The sequence below is a fragment of the Centruroides vittatus genome, unplaced genomic scaffold (assembly GCF_030686945.1).
Source record: "Centruroides vittatus isolate TY-2023 unplaced genomic scaffold, ASM3068694v2 contig_15, whole genome shotgun sequence".
Taxonomy (NCBI): Eukaryota; Metazoa; Arthropoda; class Arachnida; order Scorpiones; family Buthidae; genus Centruroides; species Centruroides vittatus.
Genome location: NW_027120927.1, coordinates 445,886 through 473,330, shown reverse-complemented (window position 1 = coordinate 473,330; position 27,445 = coordinate 445,886). Strand labels below are relative to the sequence as shown.

The 27,445-nt window shown below is 37.6% G+C and overlaps 2 protein-coding genes and 1 long non-coding RNA gene across 3 annotated transcripts; 1 reads left to right on the top strand and 2 right to left on the bottom strand.

The window, feature by feature from the left end:
* Positions 1-644: 644 nt before the first annotated feature.
* On the top strand, positions 645-8,796 carry LOC136968590 (uncharacterized). Its single transcript, XR_010879673.1, has 2 exons — positions 645-681; positions 8,714-8,796. It is a non-coding gene; the product is annotated as an uncharacterized lncRNA (long non-coding RNA).
* Positions 8,797-10,593: 1,797 nt separating this feature from the next.
* LOC136968589 (kappaPI-actitoxin-Avd3c-like) lies at positions 10,594-12,257 on the bottom strand. The gene is made up of 3 exons (XM_067262590.1): positions 12,102-12,257; positions 10,777-10,950; positions 10,594-10,692 (listed from the first exon to the last, which is right to left on the bottom strand). The coding sequence occupies exons 1-3, from the start codon at positions 12,169-12,171 to the stop codon at positions 10,667-10,669; spliced, it is 270 nt and encodes an 89-aa protein (XP_067118691.1). The 5' UTR covers positions 12,172-12,257; the 3' UTR covers positions 10,594-10,666.
* Positions 12,258-25,170: 12,913 nt separating this feature from the next.
* On the bottom strand, positions 25,171-26,102 carry LOC136968588 (uncharacterized). The gene is made up of 2 exons (XM_067262588.1): positions 26,010-26,102; positions 25,171-25,928 (listed from the first exon to the last, which is right to left on the bottom strand). Exons 1-2 carry the CDS (start codon positions 26,044-26,046, stop codon positions 25,306-25,308), a joined length of 660 nt encoding a protein of 219 aa, XP_067118689.1. The 5' UTR covers positions 26,047-26,102; the 3' UTR covers positions 25,171-25,305.
* Between the last annotated feature and the right edge of the window lie 1,343 nt (positions 26,103-27,445).

Sequence of the window (27,445 nt, the reverse complement as noted above, 5' to 3'; positions counted from 1 at the left end):
AATTTGTTTATGTTTCGATTAAAAACGAAGAAATTGCGTTCATGTGTACAGTCTCGGAAAGAAACAAACACGGATTAGATCTTACGTTAGATTTAGGAGATTTTTCCGTTAAAAGTCGGCAATGTCGATGTTAATACTTCTCGTCGACGAGTCGATCGATCCGAGCTGTAATTAATAAAGAAATTTATATCCTACTCGCGACGACATTCGGTTGTAACGCGAACAAAACAGTTCGAGTACTTCTATAAATCGTGTATCCACTAAACACTTTGTTAATTAAATCGCGAGAATAAAATTATTAGAAAAGTTGATTAGTTTTTAAAATTCAGTTTTATTAAAGTTAAATTTACTGACGAAAATATACGAGGTGTAACTAGATTTGCCACCTATCCGAGATTCGGCGAGTTATCTCCGGGTTGCGCGAGTCGAAAGGAATATGTACAAAATTATATTCAAACCGTCGCGTATATTTCTTCCCCGCGTATCGAATTACTAGTGTGGTGGTCGTCGGCTTAAATACGTAACGTCTACGACCGGCGTAGGCGCGATGCTGCCGCGTGCTATGTAGTCGTACTCTCTCTCGCGACTGTTCTGCCGACAGACGTCTATCGAGAGTGGCGTGACGTAGCCTACGTAGGGGACAGTTTGATAATCGGCGTTCGTGTCGGTCGATGATTAATGGTAAGTTATAAAATATAGTTATTCCTATCGTCCCACGCTCTAGCGAGTCTCGAGCGGGCTAAATAGCGTTACGTAACAAACGGTTCTGTTAGACCCTCAAAAAAAGACATATATTTGTTTTTGATTTTCGGATGTTTTTTGTCTCCAAATTTTTCCAAAAATTTTTACCCGCGCGAAAAAATTTTATCGCGATTTTAATCAACCTTTAATGATGCGCGATTAACGCTTAATTGTTTTTTATGGAACTTTTTAAATCAAATTTCATTCGTCGTTCTAAAGTTCTAGTGCACGGATTTTACTTCGGTAAAGTTATTTAAAGCTACTTTCTGACGTCAAAAACGACATCCAATAGTTTTTTTTAATTTTTTAATTAATAGATTTTATTATACAAGGTGCGTTCCATAAGTAAGGCAACCAATTTTTTCATGACGCGTGATATGCTGTAACTTATTCTAACCTGCTGTGCTAGGTGGCGGGAAGTGTTAGCTTCAAAACTCACCCGGTCTCATTTGCCTCCGAGCTGCCGGCGGGTGAGGACATTCATTCCCGCGAACCCTGTTTTGAGTTAATGTAACCCGACGCGATGGATCATTTTGTGGAGCAACGTTACGCTATCGAATTTTGCATTAAACTTGGAAAGTCCGCCACCAAAACCTTTACATTAATTCAGTAGGCCTTTGGGAATGATTACTTGTCCAAATCACAAGTTTTCCGATGGCAGAAGTCGTTCAAAGATGGCCGAGAGGAGGTCACCGACGAACCTCGCAGTGGATGTCCATCAACCTCCCAAATCGATGAAAATGTGACGCGTGTGCACGATTGAACTCTGACCAACGGTTGAGCCTTCAATTGATAGCAGACACTCTAAACATGATGAAAACAACCATTTATCGCATTGTGACTGAAGATTTAAACATAAAAAAGGTGTGCGTCAAACTGTTCCCAAAAGTGTTGACTGACGAACAAAAGGACGTGTGAATGCTCTGGTGCAAGAACTCTTGGAAATGTGTGAAAATGATTCAAATTTTTAAAACTCAGTTATCACTGGTGATGAGTCATGGATCTTTGAGTATGACCCCGAGACAAAAAGGCAGAGTTTGGAGTGGCACACGTCAGCATCACCCCGCTCTAAGAAGGCATGCATGAGCAAGTCCAGGATCAAAATCATGCTCATTGTCTTCTTTGACGTCAGAGGCATTATCCACCACGAATTCGTACTTGCCGGGACCACTGTAAACGCAGTTTTTTACTTGGAAGTGCTCAAAAGAACGAAAAGGAGGGTCGCACGCTGCCGAAGCGACATCGAGGACGTGTGGACATTTCATCACGACAACGTGCGAAGCCAAAGTGCCTTTGTTGTCAATGATTTCCTGGCCAGGACCCACACCCCATTGGTTCCCTAGCCTTCCTACAGTCCTAACCCGGCTCCCGCCGACTTCTTTTTGTTTCCTCATTTAAAATGGGCCTTGAAAGGAAAACATTGGGACACGATTGAAAACGTCAAGGCTTATGTTACATCGACTCTAAAGGACAATCTGGAGAAGCCTTGCAGAATGCCTTCCAGGCCTGGAAAAATCGACTTCACGAGTGTATTGATGCAGAAGGGTGCTATTTTGAAGATTTTTGACTAATTGTAAGAATACATTCAATAAATGATTTTTTATGAATTTGGTTGCATTACTTATGGAACACACCTTGTATATACGTTTAATTAAGTCGGGGGTGGGAAATCGCAATAAAAAGTGTAATTTTTGAAAAATATTTAGAAATATACGGCCAGCTAGTATTCACTCTACTTTAGACCACTGTTGCCACGTCTACCGATTTTTCGGTAGATCTACCGATGTTGGTTCCGGTCTACCGATCTACCGATCGAAGCACCATATCTACCGAAAAATTGACGATAATTCAAAAAAGAAATTTTTATTAAAGAAATTATTTAACACCCACTCCGATCGAAAATATTAATTTTAAAAATCCAAGAAATTATTTAGCTATAGAAAACGTATTTTGGAGCAGAAGTCATCGTTTCAATGACTCAACTGAACCTTACAGATGAACAGATTAAATTTTTTCAACTACGTTGTTTGGATTTTTACATCGAAGGCTGCACCCAAACTACTGTTAGATTTCCTCTTAAAAACAACTCTAAAAAAAATTTAGTTTTTGAACCCGACCGTTGTTAAAAGTAGGACTATACGTACAATTACAGAAGTAGCTTTGTTATTTCCTAATCTCGTAACTGATCGCGAGCTTCAAAGTTTACATTCCGAATGGAGACTATTAAGAAATAATCAAGAAATACAGTCGTTTAGCAATGACGTTCAAGTTTTCTGGCGAAATATCAAAACTATTACTCCGGGCGATGAAACTCTTCCTTTTCCGGTGTTGTCTCGTTTTGTTGAGAATATCTCGTGTCTGCCTCATTCTTCGGCTAATGCGGAAAGAATATTTTCGTCAATAAATCTGTTAAAAACAAAACAAAGAAATAAACTGAGCTCCGAAACAATCACTGGCTTACTTCTCACTAAACAATTAGTTGGAAAAAATTACTGTTATTCCTGTGAAAGATAATTTAATTTCAAAAATAAAAAATAGAGTGTTAAACAACGTAGAAACGGAAGATATTGAATAATTATTAGTATTATTATTATTAATATCCGAAAAATAAAAAGTAATTTTTCGTTAGAAAAATAAGACAAAATGTACCTACTTAATTCGCTTGTGCCAACGATAAATCTGACACCTAACGGTATTAGCGCGAACTACGTAATGGCGGCTTCTATGGGTATAAAGTAGTTAGTTAGAATAGAAAGTGTTCACCCTATCTAATATAGGTCATCGTCGGGTTTAATATTATAAATGTTCCAAAATGGAACGTATCGTTTTCGAATATTTTACATATTTAAAATTCAAAAAAATAATTTAACTTTAAAATAAACTGAAAGAAGTGTGTATATTAAATAAATAAATAAACAAATAAAACATAGAAAACAAAGCTAAGTAGAAAGAAATGATTTAAGGGTTTTTAAGTGCCATTCTTTTTTCTATTATATATTTCCACGCTGTTGGAAGCGCATTAGCATCCGTAGCATAATATTGATAATATTGTGTTGTGTCGTTTGTCAACATTGTATCAAATGCACTTTTTTTTTTTTTTTTTTTTTATAAAAATCGAGAATGATCTATAAAAGAGAACCTAATATCTGTAGCTTGCTACGGAACAATAAAGACAGCGTAAAAAAGGAAGGTAAAGCTGGGGTATATAAAATTCCATTTGAAAATCAACAGTTAGGAATCGAAAAAGATTATGTGGGTGTGACTAGAAGAAACATGGCGGTACGTCTGCGAGAACATACATACAATTTTGACAAAGGACACAACACTATTGGCAATTATGGCACAGACTGAAGGAGCGATTGTAAAATGGGAAGAGGCTAAAGTCATTTAAACGGTGCACTCTCCATCCATTGCGTTGGAGATGGAAAAGGTGGAAATTTATAAAATTAAAATGAAAAACCGTTGCCTAAATGCTAGGGATGCTAATGCGCTTCCAACAGCGTGGAAATATATAATAGAAAAAAGAATGGCACTTAAAAACCCTTAAATCATTTCTTTCTACTTAGCTTTGTTTTCTATGTTTTATTTGTTTGTTTATTTATTTAATATACACGCTTCTTTCAATTTATTTTAAAGTTAAATTATTTTTTTGAATTTTAAATATGTAAAATATTCGAAAACGGTACGTTCCATTTTGGAACATTTATAATATTAAACCCGACGATGGCCTATATTAGATAGGGTGAAAACATTTGTATAAAAGAATTTTAAGCTCGGCAAAATTAGCTGTGGTGAAACTGAAGTAAATTGTTTGCTGAGAAAGAGCTGGATAGATGTGAAGTTACCAGTTTTAGTATTTTCTCTCCTTCTGTAAGACATCTTTTTCGATCGGCCACATATTCTAAAATGTCACAAAGTGTAATCATCGTGACATGAACAACTACGAAATCAACTAGGATTAATGTCGGATACAAATGCGAATAAAACGTTTTGACTACAGAGAGAAAAGTTATTAAAAAGACAACACGCAAGTAACTCTCGTAAGTTGTCAAGCACGTTATACCCTTTGTGGCGGCCATTTTGGTCGACTCATACGCCACCTATATTTACTGGCACAAGCGAATTAGTAAATTATTCTCAATGTCAGATGTGGTAGCTGTATATACGTAATGTGAATGTATGTCTCTTTAATTCGAATGAATAAATCCGGTAGACTTCCTCACAGCTATCGGGTTAGGTACTCCTTTATTGGAAATTACAAATGCACTTCGGGCCTACGTAGCGTTTAAGCCCCTCCTCGGTGTAATGCTACATATATATTAAAAATAAAAAATAACAAAAAACTCGCGTGTAGATAAACGCTACGTAGGCCCGAAATGCATTTGTAATTTCCAATAAAGGAGTACCTAACCCGATAGCTGTGAGGAAGTCTACCGGATTTATTCATTCGGATTAAAGAGACATACATTCACATTAGTAAATTATTTTTTTTTACATAAGTGTTCTGTGTTAGTATTTGTTTTTTATTGTTTTATAGTTTACAATAGAATAAATGAGAAAAAAACACGTTATTGTTTATCTGCAACCCTTTTTCTGCCACAAAAAGTCGATCTACCGAAAATTGTCTAAGGAATCTACCGATGGCAAGCTAATCGGCACGGCAACAGTGCTTTAGACCCTTTACCGCCCGAGACTTCTATGGAAACGTCCCCGGGTTTTTCTGGTTTCTTAAATCATCGTCTCCGGGCGAGACTAAGTTATGAGGTGGCAACCCTAAGTGTAACATAAGTTTCCGGTACAACTATTACTTTCAGATTGAACTTATTCCTCTGAATTAATTATACAAAAGTGGAAAAAGTAGCCACTTATTATTCCTAAACAGTGTCAATGGATTGATCGGACATTCTTCTATGCGGCGGTCCAACAGTTTCGTCAAAATCACAAATTGCATCTCGCGCAACTAAGTTCCATTCTTCCAGTATATAAGCTTTCAATTTATTAATGTTTCGTAAACTTGGTTCTTCAAACACCCTTTGAGCCTCTTTGAGAAACTTACAGCAGTGGGAATAAGATCTGTAAAATTTTCAAGCCGGTCTTTCTACACCTTCGCAGCGGATAAATCAAAAGCACACGATGATGCGTGTGCAGAATTTAATTCCATTATGTATCGACACATAATTAGGCACCAATTTTTAAATTGCAAAACTATACATTTCCACTGTCGCCCATCCTTCCGCTCGTCCGTTCGTCCTTCGTTAATCTCGAGAACGAAGTTAGCTAAATAAAAATAGAAAATAAATATGAGAAACTTAGGGTCGAACGGCCCCGATTATGTATGTATTATAAAATATAATCTATACGTGTGTTTGTTCAGTTGCGCAGAGAAGATTAAGAGAACTATAGTGCGTATATCCAGTGTACCAGAGCCCCTTTAGCCACCACACGAAAACATCGAGTGACGTTTCCACTTTTCGGGAACGAGGACCTAGAGGTTGGATTTTGGGAAGCGGTGTTGGTGTTATGTGACGGTGTCGTTGACGGTAATAAAGCGTGATACGTAAATGATTGGATGCGACCAACAACTAGATAATGGTTCGATTGTGAATGTTATCGTGAGGGGTGTTTGTAAGGATGTGTTGTAACGAAATTGAGGAAATCGTAGAATCTTCGATTGACGAAATTCATACTGATTCGTGCATTAAACGATACACTCTTACCTGATGCCGAGGTTTGCCGTGATTAAGATGACGATACTTCCGTGCCGAGGTCTGGTCACTGCACTCGGACCGGAGCAGATGAAGCGTGTAATTTGTGGTAATGGTAATATCTACTAGTCATATACTATCAACCTCGTGTCGAGCACGTAATAGTGTCAATAAGTCTTGGATTCGAGACCCCGGGTCCCACTTCGAACGAAGGTGCGCTCCCGGGCATTCGACTATTCTACGAATTTATACCAATGGAAACCTCACTTCGAAACATTCTAAACGATAGATTCCGAAATAAAAGCTTTTACGATACACGAAATCATCTTCATTGTTTCTTTAATAATACTATCAAAACAATTATCGAAATAATTATTACATTTTCAAGTGAATTATATGAATTATTTATTTTGTTTTCGTTTCAAAATTACTGTATTTTTACACGGTATTTGAATAATTCGATATTAGTTTGCTTTCATACAGTTTCAAATACCTGACAGTGGCTTATATAACATAATATTTCGTCTGGTAAGCCAGTTGAACGGAGAGAAATTTTTATGAAAAGGAAAACTGCTGATATGATTGAATATAAGGAGGGTATTAATAATATGGATGGGTGAAAATAAAGCATACGTGCGCTTAAAAACCCTCTTAAATTACTTGAAAACTTTACTACTTGTGTAGTTATGTTTCCGGATATAATAAAAAAATAATGTCTAAATTTTTTGTCACTAATGAATGACAAATTATGCGTGAGCACGAGTGACAGCTTCCAGTAGCGCCTCTTGCTAAAGGTGCCATTTTGACTAAGCTCTATCCCGTTGACAATAAAAAGATACGGTAAATTGTCAAAACAGAATTAGTATCGCAGTATTAAGTGACAAAAAGTCGTCTTTTGTCGATATTACAACTCCTTAAGTGCGACTCTATAAGCGTGTTTACTTGACCATCTCTATTATGTCCAATCGATTCTCTTCAATCCAGCAGGGAAATTAGAAGGGGAATCAAAACAATTCCGAATTACGAAAACTTCAGAATACGAGCATTAAACTAGCTTTTCCTATATATAATAGCAAAGCTAATTTTGAGACGTTGTATTACGGAATAGACGGATATACAACTGGCACTTTTGAACCGAAGGAATACTCCTCGATGGAACCTTCCCTCTTCTGCCCAACGCGTTTTTGGACGATCTACTCGTGGTTTAATACCGTTGCATCCATTGTCACAGTTGCCTACAAAATCAGCTTTCGCATCTCTTCGAGTAATCGGAGAAAAGCAACGGGTGGCAGCCACTACTTCTCCAAGAAATGAATCCGCAAATGTAATACAAGTGCAATCAGTTAGACCGAAGACAGTATCTAGAAATTGGGTTCCAGTTATAGTTGATAGCACTACGGAGACCCTGCGTTTTTATATAATTAGAACTGGTGACAAGGAACCCTTCGTCGCAATAGTGAAGTGTTACGACTAACCGCAGCAAAGATCACCTAAACGCCAGTAGCAATTACACCTCCTAAGTCTTCATCGCATTCGGGAAGTGAAGGAAGCTCGGAACACCAAGAGGTAGTTCAGTTTCTGGATCCGACGACATCGAGTGATGTCATTAACCAAAGAGTGCCTCATTCGTACTCTAATGGAGCGAATACTCGCTCCGGGAGAATTAGTCGCTCTCCGGAACGATTGGATTTATAAACGAACATGTTTTCTTTGAGAGCTTTTGCTCAATTTTGCGATAATATTTACACCAGTTTAACGGTCCTATTAATAATTAAGTATTGAAATAAGGACAATAAGTCAATAATAATTGAACATTCCCTTTGTCTTTATTTTCTTTTCCGTATATCGGTTATTTATTTATTTGTTGTTGTAAAGGAAGATGTCGAGTGTAAATCAATTTATGTTTATTAGTTTCACAGTTGAACGTCCTCTCGGTTTGTACCGAGAGGACGTCCAACTGTAGCAGACGACTACGAAAAATGTTAATTCTTTTCTCCCTTACAATAATCTAATAATAACCCCGAGCACCTCCGGGTTCATCCGTTGATTATTCATATAATTCGCTTAAAAAGTTTAGTTATTAAGTTTTGCGTCGGTTTTTATTTACGAAAGGCGAGAGTTTAACCGTCCCTCGGATATTCGTTAACGTTTTAATACCAAATTTCGAATTTCATCCGGGCCTTGCATTTAATTAACTTTTTGTCAGCTAGTTGATTTCTGTTCTTTGAATTTTTGTAAGTGCTTTTCTGAATTTTTTTTTAAAAAAGAAACTACAGTAATAATATTATGGAGCCTAAAAAGGACGGAGTGTCAAGAACCGTGCTCACCATAGAAATCAAGCGAGAGATAATAGCCAAGATACGGAGTGGGCGGAAGATGTCTGACGTCGCCAGACAGTATGGCTCGAACGAGTCTACAGTGGGCACAACCTTAGCTACGAAAGATATATCAAGAAGTCTCGAGCAGTTAAAGATGTTTGGAAGAAGTGGGAGGAGGTCGGAACAACAGTCGTCCGATGGCATCCAAACCGGAATGAGGTTAATAGGCTTGGGGATATCTACAGTTACAATGCTATTAATTACTTCTGAAAATCCCGAAGAAGAGAGAAAAGCAATCGACATTAGACAGATTCTTTAACCCCTACAAATGGAAAAAACACGACTAATAAAATTTCGAGACTGCGTATATATGTATTTTTATTATTACATATAAATAAAAGTAGTAAGAAAGTACTGTATATACTTTTTATTTTACCAGAACGAATAAACCAAATTCCCATAAAAACCTATGGCAAATCGATAATCGGTTAACGAACAATTCGGATAGCGAACAAAGTCTCGGAACGGATTATGCCGGTTAACCGATCGCCCACTGTATAGATGTATGCATGAGGATGCGTGTTTGTTCGCTACGCGCATCTAGGCCGTTCGGCCAATCGATACGAAACTCGGAAGTTAGTTCATATCCTTCTAACTTAGATAATGTCGTACGTCTCACTAGAAAATATTAATTGGATTTCTACGTATCAATTAGTTTACTATTAATTACTATTACCCCAGTATTAATTAGCAGTGAGTGATCATCCTGGCTTCCGGGAGGTCAACGACTACTTTCGGTCGAATTAACTTCAATCCCCTTCGGCAACAGTCCCTTCTTTCTATCGAATGATCTAATGTTAGTTCGCGATGTGCTCAATTAAATAAATTTTGAATAAAAATGAAACAAAGGATAAGTTAAATTAATGTAAACGTATTAATATAAAATAACCACCCTATTTTCGGTCAGAATCTCGCTATCTTTTCTCTTCACTATTTTCGCCATTTTTACTTCATTTAACGTAATAATGATACCATTTAAGAGAATTTAGTAAATTAATTTCCCGAATGGTTACTGTGTTTAATTTTGAAATCTGTGGATTTCAAAATTAAACTTTACTTACCTTCTTTTCTTTTACATTCGGGTTTTCAAATAAGTTTGAGAATGTTTTGTTTTTAAATATTGCTACTTAGCATTTGTTAATTGCTTTTGACATTGATTTGTTACTCGAAACATATGAATTTCATTGTTTTACTAGCAGGTAGGCCCGGCGTTGCTGGGGCAAAAGTAACGATAGCGAAGATTAAGATTATTACGTTATAGTCAACCTTACACGGAATGCAAGAATCGGGTCCCCCTGTTTCCGGACTAATTAGAGAATTTTTAGATGGGTCTAAAAATACGTTCGATTTCCCGCAAAACGAAAAAAACTGCATCTGCGCCTTGCACGTCGCTTTCTCTTAACACTTTGATTGTTGATGGAAGTGTTAAGCCTTAATTCCGTCCCTCTCCCCGTGGGGAGGAATTTCGAAAAATCCCTTCGTAGTGCGCGTTCTCGTGACGTACCCTAACTGCGTACCAGATTTCAACTTTCAACTCTTAACCGTTTGGACTCTGCACTAATTATTATTATTTTCAACTCGTCTCGATTATATATATAGATAGATTAGATAGCCGATCGTGTCACTTCTTTAACAATTTTTTTTTATTTTTAAACCTTTTACTGACTTTGTTTCATCAACGAGGAATTAAAAACTCGCTGTTTTGTAAAATTGGTCGGATAAATTGCAGATGTAAAAGAATAAGAACGACATAATGAGTAATTTCAAAATACAGGCAAACAACTAAATATATTCTTTTATTCAATTAAGCGAAAGAAAAGAATACATCATTGGTTTCAAATTTTAAGCATTTTGTTTCTTCGCACACCCTAAATAAATAAAAACAGAGAAAATAAACCTTACGGGCCGAATGAAATCTGCACGTTCGCATCGGATAAAGCCGGAATACTTACATTTTAAGTCGCATTTCTCGCAACATTCTTCTTTAGTTAGGAAATTATTTCTGTTCTCGTCGCACTTCCAATGTCGAAAAGCTTCGCAACGTCGTGCGTAAGAGTTGTAATAATATCTATTGTAGTAAGACATACAATTTCCATGTTCGTGTTTAACCAGGCAATCCGGATGAGCTAAATACAATTTTAAAATTAATATCATTTTGTAAACCTTAATACAAAAGTTAATTTATAAGAGTGAAATAATAAGAAACCAGACAATCGTCTTCGTTCGTTTTATTCGTTTAAATGCTATTCGAAGAACTCGGTAACCATTTTATTTAGCGTAATGTTCGTCAATTATCGGCAATACGGGACGATTCAAATATAGACATAAACAAAAGGTTCATTTTTATGTACTCACTTATAAGATGTACGAGAGTGCCATTTAAATCGAATGTATTTTTCCTACCTGTGGATACTGCGCGCCAACGAGGGATGAATTTGTAATGTTACGTGTTCGCATAAATCACAAATGCAGTCTGTTTTCTATGGAAACTTTCAGCGATTCTGCGTAATTTCCAACGCCATTATAAGCACCGCGAATGTCCTACTCTCTGAATTTATGAGAATTGTAAAGTTTTCGTGCTTCCCCGAGTTTATGAATTTAATTTTTATGGTAATTCCAATGTTAAAAGTTGCATTTCCGGCGAAGAAACGACATAAATTACTTCCCATATTTATTTTATTTAGATATAAATAATGGAACAAACGTTTTGAACGCGGAAAGAAAAGAGAGGGAAACAAGATGGAGTGAAAAAAATCAAACAAAGTTGAAATAAATAGAATAACTGATCGAATTGAGCAGGCGACGCTGCAGTGGTACAGACACACAAAGAGATAATAAAGGACAATTCGAAGACTATCGATAAAACAAAAGTTTGAAGGTAAAAGACACGGAGAAAGACGGAAGAGTCGATACTGCGGACTCTTTCCGTTTCAAAGATAGTCGTATCGTCTATATCCCCATCGGATAAAGGGGGATACAAATAATGTGGCCGTATTTGAAAAGGGCCGATGGAGATATATCGATTTACTTCTCGATCCAAAATTTTCGATAGGGTCCAAGAATATTCCCAAAGATTATTTTTGCTTAAAATAAGCAAACATGGATAAAAAAAACACATTCTAGAAATGTTTCGAGTCCACGAAAAGGAAAAGCCAAGCAGAAGTATAACAACAATTGAAAAGAAAGCTTAAATTTTGATATATTTCATGGGAACTAGCCATTAGCGGAGGCAGACGGTTAAAATACGTAACCTCTCGAAAATAATCAGTATACTTACGGTTATTGGCACCTAGTTGGCCGGCCAGGAGGCAAAAGACGGCAACGTTTACCATTAAAGCAGTTTTCATCTTCTTAAACGAAGCCAGTTGTAACTCTGTCGCAATTCAGAAAGCGGTATAAATAATGTTAATACTATCGTAAAATCTAACCGACAGATGTTGCGGGCTGTTAAATCAATGTTTTTTACGATTAATTTTATCGGTCTGGGCGTACGATACGTTTGACTAATCTCGGCCCGCTGTTGCCACGCGCGATAACAGGAACGAGTCTATGTTAACGCGTGCGTAGGAAATTAAGCGTGTAGCGGAATTTTTTCTTTTAGCTGGCCTTTCCCGGTATTATTTAACACCGCAGGAATGCGTTATCGAAAGTAAAAGTTCAGAAATCGCGCGTGTATTATTTTCCCAATAAGATATCGTACACGTAGGCCTACTGTAACGTCCCGAAAGCATCCGAATCACATCTTATTGTACACTCTTTAAATTGTCCAGAGCCCCTTTCCTGATCAAGACTGGTGATACTATCATTCTACCTTCTTTTATATGTCAATCCATCAAAGTTAGAAAGAGAAACAAAGTTAATTAACATATTAGTATCGATGAAAATTTGTTGTTGTTATTAAGCGATAAGTACGAGGAAAATATAACAAAATTCAACGTCTTAACAAAACTTCATTTCACGTATCGTATCATAAATCTATCGTATGGTACGCGACACTAAAGAAAATTAATTACAACATTATCCGTAATAACGGACATTTAACGTAGCGTAGTAACTTTAAATTTTCGTGTAGTGTCGACGAATACCTATGTACAAATTTTCCGCATAAAACATCAAATACGGTATTGTACTTCGGTATCTTCGATTACAAAATTTACCATTTTTCATTATGTAAATGACACTATTACAAATATCGGGATATTCAAACTCCTACTTGCGGCTACACCTCGTGGCTATATATTATTCCTATTGTTTTGAATACATCGGTTTACCATCACACTCGATTTAGTATCAATTTCGGAGGCGACTAAATCGTGGCGCTAGATCGCGGTTTGACGAAGTAAACGAAAGCGATTAATAAACAATACAATACAAAGACAATAGAAATGTTAGAATACTGTATATTTAAAAAATTAATAGAAATTAAAATTATATAGAATAAATAAACTTTTAAAAATTAAAGAATCTGGGTGAAAAATCAGATGGGTTCTAAAATCTGGGTTCTAAAAATGAAGAAATTGTCGGATTAAGTATAGTAAACCCTCGATTTAACGTATTAATTGGGAGGAAAAGTGTCTGCTATTTTGTTTTAAAAACGTATTCGGAGGCGTGCAAAAGTTGGTCGACAGTTGTTATGGAAAAAACAAACGGAAAAAAACATTTTATAATAACGAACAACAAACGTCTGTAGGCTATAATACATCTACTTTTGCATCCGCTGTATTAATAACGAACTCGAAATGGACAAAATGTGTTAAAATGTTATTGTGGCGTGTAAGTATGACTTAAATATTTTATTACAATGTACAGTACATTGACTAACCGAAACTCGTAGATTCGTTGTTCCAATCTTCCGGTAGTCTATTTACGAATAATAATAAAAAACTATTTTTTATTCGCAAATAGATTGCCAAAAGACACATTTTTGTCCGTTAAATTGAGGGTTTTATACACGTCGAATGCCAAAATGATTCATTCTAAAAGTCTGTAACGAAACGATACAAATAAAACTTTCTACGAATCGTTATACGAGACGCATTAAAAGTCGGTTAACTATTTTAAAAGCCCGCTATCGCGTCATTCGTATATGTCGTTACACGCGAACAAAATTTGTTCAAAACGAAATCTTTCTCATTTGATACGCAAATCGCAAAGCTTCCAAACACTTTCACAAAGACCACCAATGGCGGAGTAGTTAAACCCCTAAACAATGGCGTCGGTCGAGAATTTGCGCCCGGCGAACGAGTTGGCCTTACGTTTTCTTCACTCGCGTAACACCTAAATAGACTCACCCTCGATAGTCGACCTTGCGCCGCGTTATCGTAATCCATAAAACAAATCGATTTTACAAGTTGCCGATTTTCTTGCAGAAATAACCGAATCGCTTGTAAAACAAAACGGTTAGCTGACTTTTGAATCGCCCCGTACTTTTTCCGAATAGCTGCATTTTGAAAATTGAAAATATACCCAACTACGTGTTTCTTAAAATGAAAAAAAAAACAATAGAAATTTTATAGAAAGTAGCATCGATATTTTCTGTACATATTTTAACTTCGTAGGTGACGAGATAATACTGCAAACATTTTAATTACAGTATTTTTCTCGCTTTATTTCGGCTTTCAAATTAAAGCTTAAAATATCTGTTTAGATAAATAAATTATGAAAACGTAGGAGTTAATTAATTCCTGTTTTTAAGCAACGAGGAAAAACGGAAACTCACTAATTAAAATCGAAAGGAAGTAAACTATTAGTAGCAGTTATTTCAGTATGTAATTACGAGATTTTTTTTTAATTTGTGGTTTTAGGCCCTTTCCACTCAAAAGAGAGCATGAAAAGGCCCCTGTAATTACGAGATAGTGAGCCGTACGAAGAAAAACAAGCATTACGTTATTCTTGCAAAATTTGTAGGAAATCCTTTTAGCCGTATGAATAAAAATAGAAGCAAACTTTTAAATGAATATTTTGCTTTAGTAATAAATATTCCGTACGAATAAAAGTAAGCATTTATTTAGAATTATAAGCGTATCTTTCAAAATACATGCGCCGAGTCAAGGTCGGTTCGCATCTGCAGACACGTAACAGCGCAGACATAAAAATATTATTACGTACATTTTCGATGGACATATTTACATATACCGCGCGTGAGCGGATCGTGTCCGCGCAGACACGGGCCGGCACCGGCCGGCACCGGCCGGCATTGTCTGCGAGAATGTTTTATCTGTGCCGGCGCGTGTCTGTACGTGTCTGTGGGAGTGTGCGCGGTTAGTATGAACGCCATCGTCGACACGCGCAGACATTGCTCGGTTAAAACGATGAATCGAGATAAATTAATTGAATTAGTTCGGGAATATACATTTCTTTGCGATTTAAGTGATCGCAGAGACGGTGACAATCGACGAAAAGATGACGCGTGGAAAGAAATAGCAAAAAAACCTCGAGTAAAAAGTAAGTAGAAATGTATTTAAAAAAACATTATTATTGTTTACATTGCTCTTGCAGGTGAATCAAAAAACAGACTAAGTTTGTCTTTGACATCAAAAGCGGTAGATTGACTACTTCCGCCTTGCCTTGGTAAGCCTCTCAAATTACTAACTGCTGTATTTTCTCTGGGCGTTGTTATATTTTATAACGTTGTACAGAATACGCGTAGTCATAATTACTTTGTCTGCATTTTCGGGTTTGAACTCAATGAACTGGATTCTTCTATTGCAGAAACGAAAATTCTGTGCCAATTGTCCAAAAGTATTTTCTAATACCTTTCTTGCACGTGACAATCTGTCATCGAAATTTCTTTCGCACTGCGCATGTGTTTGCGGTTGTGGGTAAGGCCGCACTAAATATGCTTTTAGAGGAAATGCGTCATCTCCTATAATGACAAGGGGCATTGTATTTCGGTGCCAGGTAGATTTTTTTTTTTTTTGGTACATTTAAAGTATCCGCCAATAAAGCTTTTCCAGTGGTTGGATTAGAGAATATTCCCCCTCACTATTTTTGCCGTACGCACCTATATCCACACATAAATTTATAATTGGCATCGACGATCGCCATCGGTACGATCGAAAAAGATTTTTATAGTTAAAATAAAGAGATCCACTGTTAGCTGGAGCTGTTACGACGACGCGTTTGTCATCTATGGCACCGAGGCAATTGGGAAAGTTCCGCGCGTGCCAAAATTCCTGGCTACGCTACGTGCTGGTAGATGCGAACGAAGCTCTAAGCTTCGTTCGCATCTCCCACGACTCCCATAGACACGTACCGACACGCGCCGGCACAGACAAAACATTCTCGCGGACAATGCCGGCCGGTGTCGGCCCGTCTGCGCGGACACGATCCGCTCACGCGCGGTATATGTAAATATGCCCGTAGAAAATGCGTGTAATAATATTTTTATGTCTGTGCCGTTACGTGTCTGCCGATACGAACCAATGCCGTGTCTGTAGATACGAACAAAGCTTCCAGCTTTAAGCGTCAAAGTGATCCCGCTTACTAGTGAGTCTCCGGAACATAGGCTGCGACTATGCAGACGCGAGCGAGCGAGAATATGTGGCGAGAAGAGGCGAGGCGCGATAAATATCAAAACCTGTCAGATATGTGCGAGAACAGAAATTCGCTCTCGCTTCTCGCTCGCGCATGGTTTTCCTTGGCGAAAACTAAGTCGCTCGCTCTAAATTCGCGTCTGCATAGTGTCGTCTCGTCCCAAATACGGCTTTACCGTTTTACTTGTTTTATTTTATTTATTTAGTTTTTTAAAACATGAACTCACTCACTAACTAAACTAATCCACCATTACCAAGAACGAACCTAATCAGACGACTAAAGCTAACAAACCCTAGTCTAATTTAACCTAACCTATCGTAACCCGACCGGCTACCCCGCTGTCAGAATAGATGCCATAGTGTCTTTCGTCCTTCCTACGCCTAATTTGAATTAAGCTCGTATAAATAGCTAAAGTTTCCGCCTGCGCTATCGAGCAGTGTGTACCTAGACGGAAGTAAGCGTCGCGAAGCTCGCGGCCTAAGTCGGAGTAAACTATATAAGCGGCACCCGCATCTTCGCTCGTCTCGGAACCGTCAGTGCGAATCCTAAACACGGGACGATCACCTGGCTTCGAAGTAAATGTCGGGGGTAAGCCGATGGGAGGGGTGGAAATCGTAAGTCGGGAGGATATTTTTGTCGATTCTGAATGTTTTGATATCGTCGATCGATGTCGAACTGGGGAGAATCTTACCTACTCTAATCATTTTGTCGACATCCGGTCGCTAAAATCTCGCCGGGGTAAGGTGACGAGATTTTCCGGCCAAATATCGCGTTTACTTTCTAAGACGACGGGGGTCGCCCGTGACATTACCGACATCCACGCGTACAGAATTTTTTGCATTTCTCGACGTTTCGAGGCGTTCTAAGTCCAAAAATGTAAAAATCTTGGGAGGTCATTTTCTTTCCCTGTGTTATATATAACAGCCGGAAAAGTAAAAACAATTACAAAATTCACACAGTCGAACTTTGATATAAATCCTCTCAAACTGTTCCACCCACGTTAAGTACCATTTAATAATTGCGAATGGATCTTCGCCAAAATATTAAAGAACCGTGCAATATCTGAGAATCACTATATGCATTGTCCCGACATTGTTGTTATTAAATCACGTGACTCAAACGAGTGTAAAATTCATTATATATATATACTTCTATAGTTCAGAACCGCACTAGATTTAGTGGAAATTTTAGATAGACAAACGATGGCACTAAATTGAGATTTCGTTGTATATTTTACTTTTAACGGAAACGCGTGGTGTAGTGAACCGAGGTTCTTTTTATTAAATTATTTTATTATATCAAAGTATAAACAGGAAAATGTTTATTACGTACATCATCAATTAATTGTACTAGGTAACGGTAATAAAACGAAACAATGGATAATAAACGATCCAAAACAGATTGCGGTAAAGTTGAAAGCGCGTAATAGAGAAAATACCATATTTTAAAATAATAATGCAACTTTTGCGCGGGAACAGTTTGTAAACTACTTTCTAAAATAAAGTATGCTATGTATATTATCATTTATTCATTCCACTCCGAGGGAGCGAGAGACGTTTTCTCGAGAGCACGGTGGTTTCCCCAGGGCGCAATAAGGGGAGAGGGTCTCTCGAAAAATCCCTGGAAGTTTTCGACCCGTTTCCGCATCCCGTCGAACCCGGGTCCTTCGGAACGGTAGGTTGGTGGCGTAACAAATACGCTCTCCGGCCGTCACTTAAAGTATTTATCGCCGTAACTAGTAAAATTAGAAAATTTTCCCTCGACATTTGAGAAAACATTATATTGTGATCATCATACGAATTATATTCATCCTAAGTATTAAAAATAGTCGTTAATTTCGATAGAAAAATATTCAAAAATTTATAGTTACTTTTTACACTTAAGGACTGCGATGCGAAAGTCATTTTCGAAATCGACGTTCTGATCTTACTTAATTGTACTGCGAGCGAGTACACGAAAATTCGAATTTTCCTTCTTTTCCGACTTACGGAGGCCTAAAAACTTCTGAACTCTAAACCATTTACTAAATGAAATAGAATTAGAATTAAAGGTTAAAAAACATAGCAGTTTTTCATAGAGAGAAACACTTCTTTTATTACACCGTATTTATCCCTAAATGCATTTCGCCAGTACACTGGCCTCTTCGGTAGTTCTCCGAAATACGCGATACGATTCAATTTGCCAATCGCAATAACAATCCATTACGATCTCTTACTCCGCGTTTACAGTTTATATATCCGACAAGGTTTACCCAGCATTCCGCCGGTATCATACCATTATTTAAATTTACAGAGTTACCTCGCGTAACGATTGCAAAATGTTTTTTAAATCTCCGTTTTACAGTATTTATTTCTTTATACGCAATTTTTATTTCATTATCATTAATTTGACAATTATTAATATTACGATGCAAAAATACCGGGGAAGTATTGGCCTTTAAACGTACCGCGGCCAGACGTTCCGACATCCGACCTTCGATTTCCGTTTAGTCTCTCCAACGTAAAAATTTGGGACTCCGCGAGTGCATTGTAATCCGTACACCACTCCTTCCTCTTCCAACGGATACTTTTTTCCAACGTATCCAATCTTCGTCGGTTCCGATAGCCTGTCTTTTGGATTGGAGCTAATTTTATTAAAGTTTGACTAAAAATTTTTTGATATTTGAAACATCGATGTTCCGAGTGTAAGAAATTATTGGATTATGCCAAATGATGCGGGCCGACATCGACACCAGTTTTAACTTATATTAGAACGAACAGCGAGAACGTGCCAAGCTTTTGTAGGAGATCTTAACTGATCGAGTGGCTAAACTGTAGTAATATTTTATTAAAAACGAAGAATGCGCTTTTAACACGCGTGGATGGTTGGATGACGAAACGATTAACGGGTGAGTATACCATCCGGGGAACCCGGAATCGAATCCCGGCAGGCAAAAACGTAGCAGTTTTTAAAATTTTTATTCGTACTAAGCATTATATAATGGTTTATTTTTGTACGGCAACGTGACGGGTGAGCGATCTGCGGAGGGAAATATCTGCCGGGAGAATATTGTATGGGAAACTGCTTCGTATTTAGTTGTTACAAACGTCAAGAAAACACTTAATTTTGAGGGTTAAGATGAGTTTTATATAAAAAACATTGCGTTAACGAGTAAAATCTTCATTAAGTCCGATCCCTCTCGAGATACGACATATAATAGTTAACAGATTAAAAATAAGCGCAAAATGTAGTCGGGAGATAGCTGGCATTACGACGTGTCGCGCGATTGACCAATTAACCAATAATATGTTAAAATTTAAAAAAGTCTTATTATTTTATAATTATTCAACATTCTTAAATAAAACCATCGAATGGTCACACGGGAGGCAGTCGGCTCTCGAAACGACTATTAAACATATGCAGACTCCTTCTAGTTTGCTAGCTCGACGTCTCCATTATCTCTGGCTGTAAATGCCGATTAAGTCCAAAACAATTATTACGGAATTACGGAAATTAAATATGATAAATTTTATCCAAATCTGTTCGTTGCTCTTTCGGATATTAAGAGTTCAAATTTTTGACACGAAATTGAGTCCTACGCGACAATAAAATTATCTTCTTGTCGAGAGAGGCTCTATCGTCGACTCGCGCGATTATCTATCGCCAGTGCTTTTTGCTTCATCGGTAGCGAGTAAGTTTAGACTACGATCTTTCTAGATTTAAAGACTTTTCGGGCGTACTATAGATTACTATCTATGGAATTTCAGGACTTTGATTATATATTGGAACTCGGGGGATCGAGACGAGTTCAACGGTACCCTATTTTTGGACCGGAGACGAAAAATAAAAAAGTTATCATACTTTTCCACTTACCATACTTTTTTAATGCTCTCACCAAGACGGCACCATAATTGCTAGTACTGCCATCTTGCGGTAAAGTCTGCAAACCGTGACGTCGGACTACGGTCATCTCCCGGAAGGTTAAACACGCGATACGAGAGCGGAGAGAGCGACGCGACTTCCGATCGTCGCGCGATCGCCATTTCGGTTAATGTTACTTATGGCAGCGAACGTGGCGGCCCGGCCGACCTCTCGTATGGGAGCCACCACACGCCGCCACGCGCTAAACTAGTGATCGATTTACGGTAGTTCTCGAACAAAGTAAAAAAAGGGGGGAAACGTCTACTAAAGGCAATTTTAACGGCAAGCGACGGACTCCCGATCGCGATAGCGAGGCCGACTTAGCGGAGAGCGACGCGACTCCCTATCATCGCGCTATCGCCGAAAAAAGTATGATAACTTTTTTATTTTTCGTCTCCGGTCCAAAAGTAGAGTATCGTTGAACTCGTCCCGGTCCCCCGAGTTCAGATATATACTCAAAGTCCCGAAATTCCATAGATAGTAATCTATAGTATCCTTGACTTTTCAACTTTGATAAGCAAAATATCACAATTGGTGGGGTGGCTTTCGATAAAAATTGATCGGTCTCCTTCGGAGGAATCGCATCTTTTCATTTATTTTGGAGGGAGCCGATTCAGTCTTTTCATTGTTAATTTTCCAATCGAATTGTTAAAGCAAAATGAAGATTAATAAATACATTAAACCTGTTATTTCTTAATTAACGTAAGTTCCGTTTTCGCAACGCAAATAAAACTCGTTAAATTTCATATTAGGCTAACTGTTTAAAGATTCGATATTTATCGAAGTCGAGCATTTTTACATTCATTTCTGATTGTGTCTAGAAACGGAGGAAGAATGTTTAAAAACCTTTTGTTGGAGATTTTATTTCAATAAAAGTCTTTTACGGTGGACCAATGTACCGTGGGATGTAGTTGCGTATATATGTTACGGGGATAGTGTCTGTCGTCATCGAAGCTTTTTGCCGTTTTATAATAATATAAAAGTTTTTAAAACGAAACCCGGTGACAATGGTATTACACACACCTTTAACTTCGTGCTACGTGTCTCACTCGTTAGTGTTATACGTCGGAACTCGTTGCCGAAATTTTCACGCGTTTATTACGATTCGGAATCTTACTAATCTAACTCGTATACGAACTGTAAAACGCGCGTTGTCCCGGCCAGAACAAGGTAAAACGCCTCGAAATTCAAAATTATCTTTACAAATATTACAAGCGTTGCGAAGTGACGATAAGCTGCGGCGAGGATCGAATTTAAAAAAATTAAATTAATAGTATTTTTAACCTTACGAAACTTGTACGTAATATTTTTAAAAATATTACGGTGGAATGCGCTAACTGGAAACGCCGAGTTGTTAACAATTTAATATATATACTCACCTAAACTAATTCGTACTTTTCGATGCGCAATTGTTAAAACATTTTAAATAATAAACCAGTTATTTTTCCTACAAATTCCCTAATCCATCGGTTTGTTTTTCGAATCAAATCCCGTGGAAGCTTAAATATAGAAACTGGATATCGCTTCGCTTCGTATTTTCCTACGCCACCGGATATACAGTACATACGAGGCATCTAGAACGGTAATATTATTTTAACAAAAAATAAAAAATAGGTTTTAAAAGTAGCTTACTACGAAAATATTACAGTACAACCCGACATTTATATCGATAAAATTTCTTAACACACCGATCTCGACCGATATTCAAAAGTACGTAAAATGTCTGTCGACAGAAAGAACTGTCAATCCGAACCGAAGCGCTTGAAAGTTATCTCCGATAAGAGTAATCTACGGAAAATATTCTTTATTCAAAATTGTTAAGCAAGATTTCCTCATTCGGCGGTATACAAAACGTAGTTAGTTTTATTGTTTCGTCTAACTGTATCGAATGCGTATAACGAATTCGAAAAATACTCCCACTCGTTTTAATCATAAATTCCGACTTTTTTTGAACTTTTTACGAATAATATCCGTCGCGAAGTATGGCTTTTCCGTTATTTATTATCCGCGCACGCAATTAAATTTATAAAAGTAACCGCGCTATTAGAATTATCTATGGCGTATAATTCGATTCGGGGCAGCGGAAAGATCGAGTACCGAGTTAAATTTCGTTCAAATAGAAATAAATAATCTTAGTAATTTTTAAGTAAAGGTAAGTATTTGAAAATTATTCCTACGAATTTAATAAAACACGCAAACTAAATTCGCAGCCACGTAGTTAAAAATATTTAACGTATCGTTTGCCAACTTATAAGTCGACGTTTTAATAAAAGTACCGATATATTATCACTTTAAAGAAAATCGATCGATTTTGATATACAGTAGTGAACCGAAAATCGGAATCGATCGGGGACTGGGGTCGTTCGGATTACGGATTTGTTCCGATTACCGACTTTGTACGAAAAAATATATTAACCCGTCCGACGTTCAAATTTTTCTCCGTGGCGTGTCGCTTCGCGTCGAATTTTCGTCGATTTTAAGCCAAACGAAAATTTTTATAATAATAATCGAGGCTATCGTATGGTTAAAAATTATTTCTGCATTTTGTACAAACAAAATAAATATATCGAAGAATATAAAAACACGAAAATTATACTTTAGAAGTAAATCTAGTATCGAAAACGTTCGATTCGGCACGACGCAGTCCGACCGAAAATCGTTCGGATAACCGGCGATTCGGATTACCGGGGTGCCGATTTACGAGTCTCTACTGCATTTCAAATGCGAACGAAATATTTGTTTCGTATTGTCACGCCCGTTACTAATCTCGGACTGTATTTTCACTCGGTACTACGACCGAAGGAAACGATCTATTTGGGCACGACCGCCTTCTCGGGACCGCAAAATATAATCGATTCGGCCGAGTAATTAACGCCTGGCGTCGTCCGGATATTTAGTCGCGCTTGTCTAGAGTCACGATCTTACCAAACAATTTATAAATAATTTGTTTAAAGGAAGTTTACGAAATTTTCGATAATCATTTTTCTCTCGTATTTTTGATTACTCGTAATTACGTTTATAATAACGAAGCTTTTGTAAAATCATTCTTATTTTTCAATCATTTCCGCACCTAGCTACTATACTCGTTAGTTAAAACTTGCGGCCAACAAACGTAAGTTTCGCGGAAGAATTTATATGGCACCCGGCGTAGACTATAGAATTATAAAAAATAATTCGAATAAGTAAAGTTATTTAGACGCGGAATTCGCCGAAATAAAGCGCGTAATCGTCACTTTATTACTCGTAGTTTCGCCTAAGGCGGCGTTAACCAAATACGCCACTTGGCCGGATTGACGGTTTAACCGGATGCGGCGACTCGTCGCTAAGCGGGGATGCATCCTACGGGACTTTCTATAGAAAATTGCTCCGTATTTAGGTGTTACGCCGGGGTAGAAAATGCGGAAAATTTCACTCGGCCCACCCGCCGACCCGCGACTGATGTCGGACGGTTTTATTCGCTCGATCGCTGCCGAGCCCGAGTACGTCGGACCGATAAAGTAACAGGGGCCGATAATACGCCGTTTTAATTTTTTCAAATAACTAGCTTACGTTTCTCGTCGTAATATTCTAAGCGCGCTCCGTACGAGACTCGCGGATATGCGAGAAGCCCGCGAGTCTACCATGGGTGCGACGCGCAATTCTGTCAAACCGCTTACGACTTAACTTTTTACACTTATACGAAAACCGACTCGAAAAGCGGGTAGGGTGACCGAACGTCTCGTTTTTCTACATTTTGTCCGTATTTCTTTAATTCTATATTCGCCTCGCCGTCGGTATATTTCCGGCCATTTCGTTCGACCAGTCGCTTCTTTAATCTCGCAACTATAAACTCGAGTAATTTTACGAAAATTACTACCGACGACGGTTTAAAATAACCGTTCGTGTTACGACACCGAGTTCGTCGGTACATATTACGACTTTTATTATTTTACTTTATCTTAGCTTTATTACGAGTTACACTCGGAAGTGTAACTTCCGAGTGTAACTATAGTATAAATATAAGAGTAAAGGAACCGCCGTTTATTATCGTCGCCGATTCGAAACGGTAAAATCCACCGCATTTTAGTCCTTTATTAGAATCGTACTTTTGGATATTAGATTTAGACGAATTTCGGATATTTTTGTGTATTTTGTAGGCAGGTGGTGAGAATACTTTGTGGGGTGAATTCCAGACGAGCAAAATAAACGAATGTTTTATTTAATTACGTAACATATTTTACGTAATCTAAATTTTTCGGATTTTCTAGTATTAGTTAATTTTGTTCGTTGAATGTTATACGACTGTTAAACAAAAAGATCCGGCAACCGGTTGCCTAACTTTTCCGGTCGTTAAGAAATTTTATGTAAAAAATAACTTTATGTTATTAATCGTAATAAATAAAATTGGGTGTGGCACTATCTGTTAGCAGATTTCGTGGTAAAAAGTTTATTTTATTATTTATTATTACAAAATGGCAAAACGCTTAATTTTGAAGGTAGATACGAGTTTTATAAAAAGAAACAAAAACAAAAAAAATACTGTAAGTGCTAGTAAAGTCTTCGTTATGTCGTCCCTTTCGAGAAATAACTCGCGACCACCCTCTATTTCTCCACCCCTCGACTTTTCGCCACCGAAATTTAATTTCCCTTACACGCAATCTACCGCGCCAAATTTCGTTTCTTAATTCTTACCCCATCCCGAGATATTAAACGAAATAGACGCCAACACACTCCTCGTACACACGCGAAACCCCCCCTTTGACGTTTTTAAGTTTAAAAGGTCTCGAAACGTGGAGATTTGGAAAAAAACCGGAGGGTCGATTTAGACACGATTCCGATACTTTTCCTCGTTTTATATCGGCTGGCAAAGTACAGGTCACGTGACACATATACCGTAAAACTTTCCTTTAAAGAAAATAATATACCAGGGATACAAATAATGATTTATTCAGAATTAACGTAACAGATGTAATAAAATTTAAATTAATTTGCGTGTAAAAAAGAATCGAAATTATAAATTTTCACGGCGTAAACTTTTTGTCCGTATTTCTCGAAAGACGAATATTTTATAAAGGCATCTTGGTACGAGTACACGCTCTTCCCATGGCAGGGAAGTAGTTATACGTAAATACATTGAAAAATTCGCTGGTTAATCTCTGATTGAATTCGTCCTCCGCAAACTTCTTCAGTTCGTTATTGAGGGGACCCAAGCCCGTGAATTTGGAAGTAACTTTTCCAGTTTGTGTAAAATGCATTGTTCTAAGGGACGGAGAATTGAAATCGTATCTAGAAGTCACTTCGACGTAAGCGTAGCTAGGAGACACGGTGCCGGTTGCGGTGATGCTCGTTGTCGGGAGCTTACCGTATTTCAACTTGCCCCGAAACCGAAACTGTACGTCTCTGAATTCGATCGTGCAGTTCAGGGTAGCGTTACCGTAGAAATCGCGATATATCGGAGAACAGTCTCTCGCCCTTCTGCCCCTGAACATACCAGTCATATTTCCGTCATAATAATCAATTTTAACTTTGACGTTGACGAACATTACTTTAGTTCTTCTTTCAAAGGCGAAGTTATTTAATCTAGCCGGATCGATGTTCGAATATACTCCTTCCGCGGGAAGATTTGTGTGAAGAACCGTGTCCATGTATTGGTTAGTTTGAAAAGGCGAATATGCCAACGCTACACCCGCTGATTTAAAAATATAAATTGGTTTAATAGAATAAAATTTGTAAATTACTGAAAGTTTAGTAATAAAATTTGAATAAATACCAGTAAAGGAGAGGACTAGGAGACAGGTGGGCATCATCTCGTAACGGGTTCTGTTTACGGCAAACGAACGAAACAAATTGTACGTAGTGGAAACGTTTGCTACTTTATATATCTTTTAGCACCCGGAATTTTAATGATAATAATGATAATAACGGTGACGAAGTGATAAATACGTCTTACTCTCTATGGCGAAATAAAACAAACAAAATAGCGAAATACGCCTAAAAAACGTCGAGATAACGAATGACACCAGTTTTATTACTCGGTACATAACGGTACAAAAAAATAATTTAAAAGCTACTTAACGTATACTTCTGACGATATTAGGTGCCGCTCGGTTTTTCTCGACACGGGCCCTTTCGAGCCGGACTGCGCCAAATATCCGAGCAATTGCGGGCAAAATAAGAACACCGGATTACGTAGTCCTCCGACACTTTTTCCCGGTGGCTTTCTTTACGAAAACCGTAAATGTCTTCGAAAATCTCGTTAATTATAATCGAATATATTAATAATTCGTTTTTCCAAAGTAGACCGGGTTTAACCGTCAGTCGGACGATCGTCGGTGTCGCGGGTTCTAAGTCTCCTCCGTCGCCTAGAACGGACGTAATACTCTCGGAGACCGGTAGAGATTCTAGCCGCTTTTTCAACATACAACGCCTAAAAATTTAAAATCGCACCGAGTAACAGTCGAAGACAGAAGCGTACAGAAATAAAATTAAACGTTTATATAAATCCTCGATTTAAAATAATCGTTTTAAAGCTAATAATACGTTTTCGTTAAATTTGAAAAATTGTTTGCAGAGGAGCAGGCAAAACGCAAGTTTGTTCTAATTGGAGAATAAAGGAAAAATGGAATAATAGATAAAAGTCTATGTTAATTAATTAAACTGTTGCTGGTTAATAATTTAAAATACCGATCAACGAATTTACGAATATCTTAATTTTACTAAACCGCTCCAAATTTTTTAATTGGTTCTAAATAAAAAACATTATCTTTATAGAATGTTGCTCTTTAAACAGACGAGTTTTTTTCTTACAAAAGGTTAACGATATTATCTGAGTGGAACGGACAGCTGTTCCTTCTCGTAAGAAAAAAAGATTAGATTACGTACATTATTTCTAGATAAAAGTTTCGTAAATATTGCCTGCGGTTGTTTACTTATATTCGCGTCATTTTCTACAATTCTGTCACTGTCGTGTAGATCGGTAAAACCCGTGTAAACCGCAATCTCGCGGTATCGAATATTTCTGTTTGGAACGGGGTTTTTTAAACGCGAGATCGCTCCGTTTCGACGAATTTTTCGCTTTTAGGCAAGTTTCCGTTTTATTCGAGCGTGTTTTCGGACAGACGTTACCGTATATATTTCGCGAATAACGGTTTAATTACCATCGGTTTGGTACGAACGAAAACAAGAAAGAATACGTGTAAATTTTTA